This window comes from Daucus carota, chromosome 4, assembly GCF_001625215.2.
Source record: "Daucus carota subsp. sativus chromosome 4, DH1 v3.0, whole genome shotgun sequence".
In the NCBI taxonomy this organism is placed as follows: Eukaryota; Viridiplantae; Streptophyta; class Magnoliopsida; order Apiales; family Apiaceae; genus Daucus; species Daucus carota.
In genome coordinates, this window is record NC_030384.2 from 34,798,908 (window position 1) to 34,811,352 (window position 12,445).

At 36.6% G+C, this 12,445-nt stretch overlaps 1 protein-coding gene across 2 annotated transcripts; it reads right to left on the reverse strand.

Annotated features, from left to right (window-relative positions):
* Positions 1–8,197, reverse strand: LOC108217917 (protein argonaute 1-like). Of its 2 annotated transcripts, XM_017390828.2 has the most exons (22): positions 7,915–8,196; positions 5,723–6,534; positions 5,237–5,445; positions 4,991–5,140; positions 4,738–4,871; positions 4,499–4,608; positions 3,862–3,968; positions 3,630–3,768; positions 3,443–3,559; positions 3,067–3,174; positions 2,896–2,967; positions 2,529–2,651; positions 2,286–2,439; positions 1,867–2,126; positions 1,562–1,704; positions 1,377–1,439; positions 1,233–1,296; positions 952–1,087; positions 788–861; positions 599–693; positions 471–502; positions 1–374 (listed from the first exon to the last, which is right to left on the reverse strand). In XM_017390828.2, coding segments are annotated over exons 1-22 (3,318 nt in total). In that variant the 5' UTR covers positions 7,916–8,196; the 3' UTR covers positions 1–159. The 2 variants fall into 2 exon arrangements, with proteins under 2 accessions (XP_017246317.1, XP_063948622.1); XM_064092552.1 differs by having other exon boundaries at positions 3,630–3,968; positions 7,915–8,197.
* Positions 8,198–12,445: the final 4,248 nt, after the last annotated feature.

The window sequence follows — 12,445 nt, forward strand, 5'->3', positions numbered from 1 at the left end:
CACCGAACTCATATCTGTTTAATAATTCAAATTCGAGCGGCAATAACTCTTCTAAGTAATGCAGATCAAAGGAGGTGGAGATTCAAAAACATCAAAAGTAAAGTTCAAAGCAACAGCATAAAGAGCTACTATCACACGTTTTCCGGTTCTCAAACATTTCTAGCAATAAAACATAACCCTCTTCACATTTTCTTTAAGAGCGGGCAAGGGCCTCACAGCTGCATTAGCATTTGCTGCCCTGGTGCTTCTTCCAACCCCCATTCCTCCACGACCACCAGCAGCACCACTTGCCATTGACTCACTATCAGATGTTTCAGGTTCCATATAGAAGCGAGCTCGAAATGCTGCCAAGTGAGCATAATATGCTGGAGGAACTGTAAAAAAAAACATGACTCGTTAAAGCAAGTCGAGTAAAATGACAACAATCAGATAAAAATTCTGAAATAGAACCAGTAAACATCGCTACTCACCTATTGAGACAGATCTTGTGCACCTGGCATAACTGCAAGACACACAATGAAGCCAGTAAAATGCAGTAACTTTATATATTAATTTTAATATGTTATTCATGAGCAAACAATAATAAAGGTGAACTTACGTGTAACATAGATTGTTAGTGAGGGACTGTAATCCATCTGCCGAGAACTTGTTCTCATCCCAAAGAACATGGTAATGTGCTGGTCGGCTAGTTCCCTGTTGCATAAAGGAATAATTAGATCAGACAATTGTCCTTGAGTCCCCCTCATTTTGTCCATAAACCACTTAAAAATCAACATGAATCATTTACTTGGATGCCAGCATGGCTGCAAAGGTAAAAGTCAAACTCCGTTGGGTGACAGATCTTGGAATCCACAACAGTCCCTGTTATTTCACAAGCAGAGAAACACTCTTAATACTGATACAGTGTGTACAACAATATAGATCAAGATGAAAGGAAAAACAAAGGAATACCGGGCAAAATATTTCCACTCCTATCAACTGAATTACGGTCGCGATGATTGTTGGCAAACAACCTAGTGTGATGGCGTTTCTGAACCACAACAAATGTAACCGGAGGCTGATAGTTTGGCTCTAATGAAGCACAAGCCTGTTTTATAAGTTCAAGCCATGAAAAATGCAACAGATATATTAGGTTGGACATCATGAGTCGCACATTTAAACAAAAAAAAAAAGTACAGATAATAGTACAATTATATTAGAGGACCAAAATTTTAGAGAAACAAAGATACCACCTTGCGAATTGCATCAAGTTCATACAGAAGAACTTGATAGAACTGCCCCTCACTAACACCATCCCTGCAGTTTGCTCATCATTAGGACACGACAATTACAAGTACCATACAAGCTCACTATAACACTGAGTAATTAATAGATACCTATAGAATATAATGCGCTGGGGTTTCTGTCCAGTTGATCTGCGGAATGAAATAAGGAGTTCCCTATAGCACAGAAACAAAACTGATACTGTAAAGAGCTTGATTTAAAAATTACCATAAACAGTACACATAGGTCTATTATCATTTATTATTCAGTCAGATAAGAGGTTGGGAGAGGAACATACTTGATCATGCCGCCTGATACAGTTCCTCTGTTTGGATCCTGCCAGCTCTTGTACAGATCCTGAATAAGCTCTTGTCTGTGGGCTTGAGCACAAACCAATCCAGCATACTTTGTTATCTCTGGCCAATCTTGTGAAGCAACCACCTGAATTTTATATAACAAATCTCATATCAACTTTAAGCAACAATAGATTATAAGACATTAAAAATAAACACATAATCCTGTCAAATACAGGCAAATCATATTAACACGTGCAAACATTAACTAAAGTACGTATAAGCAGTTCTACAAAATTTTATATCATACTGCTGCAATCGAGGGGCTGGAATCTTCTCCAGGATGAGGATGGGTGACGTCAGCACCAAAAATGATTGTAGGGCGGTCACTGACAAGTGGAATACGCCTCGATAAAGCATCAACAAGAACTGTATTTCTTCCCCCGACTTTGACGTTAATCTTTAAAGCCACATTCGCTAGGTATTGCTTGCTCATCTTGAAGACATGTTTTGTCAAGCAACACTGTGAAACTATTCCAAGGTCGGTCTCACAAATTCTCTTTAAATCGCCTTCATGAATAGTCAAAAACAGCGATCAGTGAGACAGATACCATTACACAGAAGTGTGAATGCAAGCAAAACCACGGATAGACAATCACACACACAGTCAATATAAGCACTGGACCTTTACAATCATCATAATAAGAATATTGAAAAAAGTTTACGTACCATATAGTGAGCCATTATTATCTGGAAGAATGACAATCAATAGGTCAAGCTCCTTCTTCAGTTTCTGTACCTCTTGAAAACGTGATTTTAACACTCTCTCCACCTGATCAGTGTGTGCGCCGGTAACTGGAAGCACCGGATTGGGATTGAACCGCTACACAGGAAAATATAGTTCAGTTTTAGTTCATATACTTGCCAATATGTCGATAACATCAACACAAACAGAGGTCTTCCGATATATACCATTCCCGATATTGTGCACATCTGTGCGAGTTCTGAACAAAACCCGCTAGCCAAATTATCTTGAACATTTCGTGCAAAGTTCACACACATCCAATTATTAACAATTCCTCCATCAACCATTTTCTGAAGCAAACATTAATAAATTAGAACAAAACGGTACACGGTGTGCAACTTTTAATCAGTGTTTGTTGTACTGTTCCATACAGGAACAAATGCAATGCCCTGACTTCAAAGGAACAGATTCAAGCAATATTGTCAATTACATTTTTATTCTTCAATAAAAAAGGATAAAAATCACGATCACAGAATGCCAATGTAATTGCAGTCTGCGTCGCCTACACTACCATATCAGAAATACAAAACTTGCCTTGTTCATCATATTCCACTGGCCAACTTGGGGTAGACATCGTGTCTCACGTCCAGTCTCATGGTATTTTAGCTGGCACAATAATGACTCATTCACTAAACCAACCAAAACAATTCGTCTTTCGGTATATGACTACAAAAAACTAAATGAAGATATATATTAAGTGAATACCCATGGTGGAGAGAGAATTCTGGCTTCTACAGAGGCTAGTTTGTCACTAATTTTGATACCAAACTCCTTCGCATAGGGATCATCAGCGTATGCATTGTGCTGAACAGTCTGAATAACAGGCACAGTAGAGAGAGTACAACATGAGTGCTGACTTGTATTATTAAGTTTTTAAAAACAAAAGACCTGACTGAACCACATACATTAGTAGACCAAGTTAAAATCAAGTCACATGCATATACAAAAGATAGAACATTACAAGTCAACTCAGAAGCACAAATCAAATGAACATCTAGCAAGCGACAAAGTACAAGACAGCTCCCAAACACCAAAACAATACATTACTGCAAAATACAGAAGAACTTCTGCATTAACTAACCCGTAGAATGTCGGCCTCCCTGTCACTAGGACGTTGACAAGTAACTTTAAGCAATGCAGTGATTTGCCTCTCGTTTAATCTTTTTGAGTACCTCTGCCCCTCCACAATTTTGCAAACCTGGACCAATAATTACATGAGTACACCTGTAGCTTGAAAAAATTAGAAGTAGAGAGCTAAAAGCACAAACCTCCATGGGCAGATAATTTGGCCTTCGCTGGTTACCGACTTCCAGGCAAGGTAATTGAGTTTGCTTGAGGATAACATCATAAGTCTCGCGGAAATACTCAACCACAGCTTTCATTGTACCTCTTTCATCAACTGGAAACCTAAAATGTAGGAAAAACAGTACCATGTCATCCAAGGCAAACATAACACCAGTGACTATTACCAAAGTTGGAGAAAATGCAAGTAACTCATACGTGAGCCCCCTGGTCGCCTGTGATGTTAAACCAGAAATACAATACTTCCTGCGCATTGTTCCACGGTGCAAAACCTCAACCTTCACTCCCTTCAAGGCCTTTCTGATCTGGCATGCAAAGGGAAGAATTAAAATTGATACCATCAGCACAATGTGAACAGAAGAAAGCTGAACATTATACAGAGCAAACCACAAAATAAAATAAGACGCACTAACAGGAGATACTTAAAGAGGAATATATTTAGGCCTAAGGGGGAAACATAATTCATAAAAAGACACAGAGGACAAGATATACTTGTTTATACTGTATATCCAATCCAAGCTGCAGTACAACACAAGATAATGCATAATTTACATCACACCATATTCAGGAACAATATCCTTTTTGCTCATAAAATGGAAGCATTATTATGCATGAATATATTAAACTTCAAAACACCAATAGACACCACAACTCCCGAACTTTTGCTATACAGCACCCATACATTGTGAAATACTAATGATAATACATAAAAACACCAATGACAACCTATGTTAGGATCTACCAGTAATAGACTGTATATGTAAATTTTGACTAATAGTAATCTAAATAATAAAGTGTTATCTAGCAAGTAGTAGGCAGAATAATGAAATTAGACCTTCACACGATCAGCATCTGACAGTGGCCTGGACGAAACGTCCCTATTCAACAGCTGTGAGGCAAACTCGATAACAGGAAGAGGCTCAATAAATGCAGTCGAGGACATATCTGTAGCATGAAAGTCATCTTTCATTGTCAATACAAAAGGACATTATGGAAAAAGAATTCGCTGATGATCATGTGATTGATGATAACATTAAAAAAACAGAACTAAAATAAACGAAACAAAACACATACCAATATTAAGAGACAATCCCATCTGCGTAGGGCGTATACTTTGATAAAAGCCTCTCCAGCTTTCCAAGCCTTCACCCAGTGGCTGCCTTTGTCGAATATCAGCTGAATAAAATGAGCGCCCCACAGGGGAATACCTATCACATAAAAGCCGAATAATTATTACAAATTGCTGTACATTGTATCTATACACATACATCAATAATTCTACATAAAAACACATGAGTATTGATGTGAATATTCATATAGCCTTTACCTGGCAGTAGGCAATTCCCTCAGAACAATGTCCAACACCTGCAAAGCTTCTTGGGGCGCGTCAGCCTGACTGCCCTTTAAAAACATTTCCAGGTGGTGCAGGTCAGCTCGAGAAGCTAATTTGATTACAACTTGGAAGTCCCTTTCTCTTCTGCATATAAGACAGCCAGTATTCAATTGTTAAATCAACACTTACTTGAAGATTTACGAACCTATGATTAATGCAAGGAGGCAATCCAGAATATACCTGGCACCACCTGACCCGTCATCTTCGTCGGTCAGAACTATTTTGAACTCCTTGTTGACAAAAGGAAGAGGCCCTGCTGTATACAAACTCTTTCTACCATCATACGCAGGGAGACGCTTCCCAAGATGAGATTCTCTATACAGTTTGACAAGCTGTTCCATCACAGCACGATTGACACCACGTGAACCGACTTCAGGGGAGATTGTTACCTAAATATGAAGACCGGATCTATTGGATGAGAAGATTGCACTACAGCAACGATATATAAAATTATTTTTACACACACACACACAAAGCAAATAATGCAAATGAACGTCAGTTCTTGGTGAAGAGTTCATATTCCGGACTGGAGGAATTTAAGAAAAATTTCTAGGTAACAAACGATGCAAGCACCTACTTCAGAGGTTTCATTTAATATTAAAGACAATAAGAGTAAGACATATAATAAGTATATAACAAAACAAGAGTACATTCAATCACACTCACATCATACTGATGCAAATCCTTATCAGGCAACTCTGCAAAGAAATGGTTGGCCTTTACAACGATACGAGAACCAGTGCTACCCCTGCCTGGACGGAGTGGAAATCTAAGAGCCTTGCTAGAAACAGGATTAGGCTGAGTATCCCCGATAGATGAGGATTCAGACTTCAAAGAAATATGCTGAAGCTGCTGCGTCACTTGCGAAGATGATGCTTCAACTGCACTAACAGAAGAGCTACCTTCTGACTGTGTCACTTCAGCCGGTATAATGCGGGGCATGGGATGAGTCGATACCCCTGCTTGAGGTGGAGCCTGGGAAGCTTGGTGCAGCTCGGGGACGGATGGCCTAGCACCAGCAGAAGGTACAAATCCTCCACGACCACCACCAGCTACGCCACCGCCACGGTGTTGGGGCAATGGTCCACGTGGTTGCTGCTGTTGGGCACCCCTGCCTTGCTGCTGATAAAGAGATTCACCAGTATACTGCTGAGAAGCCATACCACCCCGCGGGCCACCGCGTCCACCTTCATATCCTCCACGTCCTTGGTATCCTCCTCCCTGTTGTGGGGCAAAGCCTCTACCACCTGGACCCTGCTGCTGTGGGGCAAAGCCTCTACCTCCAAGAACCTGCTGCTGTTGGGGAAAGCCTCTACCTCCTGGTCCTTGCTGCTGTTGTGGATAGACTTGAGGTGCACCTCGTCCTTGCTGCTGTGGAGGGTGTTGAGGTGCACCCTGTCCAGCATTAGAATCCTGAGGCTCCGAGCTCTCTCCCCCACCAGCCTGGTCAGTTCTCCTCTTTCTTACCATGATGGTCACTACATCCAGTGAATACAAAGAGCAACATTGATTATTTGAACTTACAAACGTTATGTTATGTAACAATACTCAAAGACCCAACTGCTATTGACAGGCAACGACAAGCAAAACCTGAGAAACCAACCACATAGAATTTGGCAGAATGTACATTTAAGACAGTAATCTAAATAAATCCTTAACATCATAATTTCAAACTTATAAAAACAGAAAGAACAGCCATATACGGGGGTACGGACAGTTATTAAGACCCTCCTTAAAATATTAGTACACAAAAAACAACGGCAACAGATACATTTGTACAATAATAGATAGATATATGGGCATTAAAACAATAAACCATGTAAGCCATCAAAGTAAGGAATTGGTTGTGCATATGCAAGTAAATAACCTAACCTAAATACTTCCCTTCAACTTTATAAAAAAAATATAGAAAAATGGTCAAATCGCATTGAAGATGTAAAAAGAACAACAAAATTAAAATTTCATAATATGATTAAACAAACACCTCAAATCAATACAGATCTAAGCAAATAAACTGTAAAAAACATACAAATCAACTAGATCTAACTAAAAGAAATACAATCGGTAAAAATTAACGAGATACAACCGAAAAACAATGTATAGTCTATTTAAAAAAGGGGGCACAGGAGACCAGTAATGGACATCTCATAAAATGATTACACCAATACCTCAAATCAATACAGATCTAAGCTAATACGCTGTGATAAACCTAAAAATCAACTAGATCATCCAACTACGCATATACAATTGGTAAAAATTAATGAGAGTAACCAAAAACAATGTAAAAGCTAGTTAAAAAAGGGAGGATGGGATACCAGTAAATGCACGTCAACCACTCTTTGATGGAAAAATACTATATCTACCAACCGCACTACAGAGCCGCACACCCGCTACCTACAATCCTATATCTATATTATACTATTAAAGCCGGAACAATTAAAGTTTTGATTGGTTGGTTGGTCGGTCAGTATTTGGGCCGGTTATGGGCCTCTTTATTTTATAAAATGTTTTAATGAGTTTTTTTTATTATAACTAAAACACATTTAAACATTCGCTTAAAACATATCTCTCGGGCCTGTTTATTTTTAAGTCTTTTAACGGGCCTAAGTATCAAAATTTATTTAACATGACCAATAAAAATACATTAACCCAAAGAGGCCTATTAAAATTTAATAATCTTTTAGTTAAAATATGTATATTATTACAACATAAATGTCTCTTCGAAATAAAACAAAATATTATAACATACCCGTGCATCGTACGGGCTATAAGCTAATATATATGTGAAGTGTATTACCAAACAACAGGTCTACTACTTTGTTTTATTTATCAGATTAGAGGGTCGGAAATGAACATACTTGATTATGCCACCTCTCATAGTCCCTCTTTTTGGATCCTCCCAGCTCTTGTAAAGATCCTGGATAAGCTCTTGTCCATGTGCTTGGGTACAAACCAAACCAGCATACTTTGTTAGATCTGGCCAATCCTGGGAGGCAACAACCTGGATTTCATACAACAGAACTTGTATCAAGATTATGAAACAATAATAGATAATAACATTTTAATATTTAAATAGAGGCGACAACACATATTGTCACGTGAAAACATTGAACGAAGTGTGTATAAGTAGCTCTTAAAAACTTCATATCATACTGCTGCAATTGAGTAGATAGAACCTTCTCCAGGATGAGGATGGATGACATCAGCACCAAAGATAATCGTAGGACGTTCGCGAAAAAGAGAATGTGGATGTAGACCCTGCACCTGAGGGTGTGGAGGATGCTGAAGAACATTTTGTCTGGCACCAGAATCCTGGTGCTCTGAGTTCTCTCCCTCACCCGGAAGTTCAGTTAACCTCCTTTCTGCCCTGATGATAACTGTGTCCAGTGAATACATATGGCAAAATTAAATTATAGGGATTACAAAATGATAATGACAACAGTAAGACAAAGCACTATTAGATACAGCCATACAGGTGATAGCCGGCAATAATATGAGAAAACACACGTAACTTGACAGAGCTTCCAATAAAGTCAGCAAGCTAATTAAATACACAAAAACTAAATATTCTCCCTGCACGAGTAATCAACTCTCATTCATATGTAAGACAAGCATAAGGAGCTTGCAACTCTAATACGTAAACTGAACACCCAAACACACACAAGTTGTATACACAAAAAGATAGTTTTAATAATCAAACATGTATACAATCCCTTGCACCAATTTTAACACTAGAATGTTTAAAACTTAACAGCTTCAAGAATTAAAACAATAAATAGCAATAAATCAAGATCAAAATCAGAAAATATGTTTTACATGCACTAACTTGACTATCAAAAATCCCTAACATCATAATTTCAAACTTATATATACAGAAAGAACAGCCATATATGGAGTATGGACATTTATTAAGACCCTCCTTAAAATATTAGTACACAAAAAACAATGGCAAAAGATACATATGTACAATAATAGATAGATATATGAGTATTAATGTGAGCCATCAAAGTAAAGAATTGGTTGTGCAAGTAGATATCCTAAACTTAATACTTCCCTTCAACTTTATAAAAAAAAATATGAAAAAAATGGCCAAATCGCATTGAAGAGTAAAAAGAACAACAAATTTAAATTTTTATATAATAATTAAACGAAAACCTCAAATCAATACAGCTCTGAGCAAATACACTGTAAAAAAGATACAAATCAACTAGATCTAGCTAAAAGAAATACAATCGGTAAAAATTAACAAGATACAACCGAAAACAATGTAAAATCTATTTTAAAAAGGGAGCATAACAGACCAGTAATGTAAATCTCATAAAATGATTAAACTAATACCTCAAATCAATACAGATCTAAGCAAATAAGCTGTGATAAACCAAAAAATCAACTAGCTCATCCAACTAGACATATACAATGGGTAAAAATTAATGAGAGTAACCGAAAACAACGTAAAAGCTGGTTAAAAATTGGAGGATGGGAAACCAGTAAATGCACGTCGACCACTCGTTGATGGAAAAATACTATATCTACCAACCGCACTACAGAGCCGTACACCCGCCTAGTTATTTTATAACATGTTTTAATGTGTTTTTTAATCATAACTAAAACACATTTAAACATTCGTCTTAAAACATATCTCTCGGGCCTATTTATTTTTAAGTCTTTGAACGGGCCTAATTATCAAAAATTATTTAACATGCCCAATAAAAATTCATTAACCCGAAGAGGCCTATTATAATTTAATAATCTTTTAGTTAAAATATGTATATTATTCCATATAAATGTATCTTCAAAACAAAATAAAATATTATAACATATATAACAAAAGAGAAAATAATTCAAGTCACCCGTGCATCGTACGGGCTATAAGCTAATATCTACGTGAAGTTGTATTATATGTAGTACTAATTAAATTGTAGAGCCTCTAGAATTATCAACCACCAAAATGGCTTGTTTGGGAACCTGGATTTCATTTGATATTTTGGATTTGATCAAATAACCTGTTTGAGAATTTGAATTTGGATTTCATTTCACATTCAAATATTAGTATAAATTTGAGAAATTGAAATTACAACTCAAATCATGTCATTTGAAATCCATCGTTTCAAATGAAATGCATGTTTCCAAACGGCCCCTAAGATTAATTAGAAATGAGTGGCTTAGATATTAAATAACTGAACGGCAAACTAGTATATATTACTACAGTGGGACTGCTTGTGATTAAAGTGATGTTACATGACAAAGTAGTTGGTTAAGTCTTGATTTCGAGTATAGCTTTGTGTATTGCAATTAAGCTTATCAGAATAGGTTGTCAGAATATGATGATGATGGATACTAGGCAGTAGAACGTAGTGTATTTGTTTTGAGTATAATGATATTTGTGGGACTAGTTGTAGTAGAGAATGTAAAGGACAATGTCCCTATGAATGTAGCAATACAGAATCTTTGTATACAACTCTAAGCACATGGTACAGCACTAAATTAGTCACATGGCTATGCTCAAAACTGGTACTTCATTTTACATATGAAATCAGTTGATATGGCAACTTAAAGCATGCAACAGTTTTCAAATATTAGTGTACTACACACTAGAACATAGATTTATCTAAAACATTAGTGCCCAATGGAAGGATAGCCTACTAAAAGACTAGAATTTGAACTGTCTATATTAAAAGAAACCACAGAGTTTGAAACATGTCATGAGCTTATTAACACCAAAAACACAAATCCACAGACGAAAGCGCTCAGGACTTCTGCAAAATCTTAGCCACTATATATTTGATATTAAAAAAGTGGTATGGTACCATACCTTCCCACGCATCCCCTCCACGTCCACCTTAAACACAAAAGAACAAAGCCTATTTGCTACTTTGTCCATCACCAAATTCACTGCAAATATAGATAATAGCAAGCTTAATAGCAAAGGCACTTAGAATGTATCCAATCACAAACATGGCCATTGTAAATATTCCGATTCAGACCTTTTATGGGTTTCCCAAAATTTATAGAAGCAATTTCTCCCACCATCATGAGAAGTCCGAAATGGAAGTACTGTGAGGAAATAAAAAAAAAACATCAACACATTCTTCATTTGAGTTAATTGGCATTGCTTCAACTATAAAAAGCGCTAGTATGGGTGTAACTATTCCATTTTCTACCAGTATAGGAATAATTTTTCTTTTTACCTCCTACTCATTCTTTCACAAAATTGATCATAAAAATGGGGCACTCTATCATTGTTTTCACACTCTTCTATTTCCATCCACAGAATTTTCCCCTTTCCATTTTATTCCTTCCAATAATAAAACGCATTATAGTTATCATCTATATACTATTTATGATCACAAATTCAAAGTAGAACTTGATCCTAAGGATAAAACAAATAATATTCATTTTTACATTGCAGTGGTATCTCTTATGAACTCGGTACTATCTGACTGAAAGTTTGCACACTATCTCATTTTTCACTCGTATCAATTTTCTTCGATTTCATTCACTTCCAATTAATTCAAATTCACATATAGTCCATAATATTCAGGCATACAAAATCTAAAACACTATAATATTGGCTGCACTGTGAAAATAATTCCATATTATGATATTATCCTGCGAAATCAAACATACAACACACGCACATTTATAGAGAGAGGGGGGGGGAGGGAGGAAAAGAGAGAGGGGAGGAGAGGGAGAGAGAGAGAGAGAGAGAGAGAGAGAGAGAGAGAGAGAGAGAGAGAGAGAGAGAGAGAGAGGGAGGGAGGGAGGGGGAGAGTACAAACTAATCTCGAAAGTCGAAATGGATGATAATTTGCATCGAAATCGAGTTGTTGAAATAACGTTGCTACCGCCATTTTTCCTGATCGAGCTTGTTGTAGACTTGTAATGTTGTGCACTTGTGCGGGTAATATCCAGTCGAGTCAGGGTTTGGCTTTTGATAAAATGCCCAGATATTTCCATCTTCGAATATTTTCGTAATGTATTTAAAAGATTAAAATCTCGAGTATACTCAGGTATATATATAAATCAATCAGAACATTTGGCTTGAAATTTTTATTTTCATATTCAGGTCTTGTTATCGTATGACGGTATGAGTAAAAATATCCAGATTTATTCATTTTTTAAATAATTTTAAAATCAACATTTTTTTTAATATATGAATATTTTAAATTTGGATCAGCTACACTTATATATAAAAGATCCAGATTTGAATTCTAATTCTGGCAGCTATTAAAATGTACAAAGTTCAGTTAAAATTATCTAGGTGCACTCCAGACACCAAACGCAATATATATATCCCATGCTAACTATATAATCATTTGCATGTTTTTTTTTTTTTTTTTTGAACCCATAATCATTTGCATGTTAATAATTAATTGGTAATTGTATTTC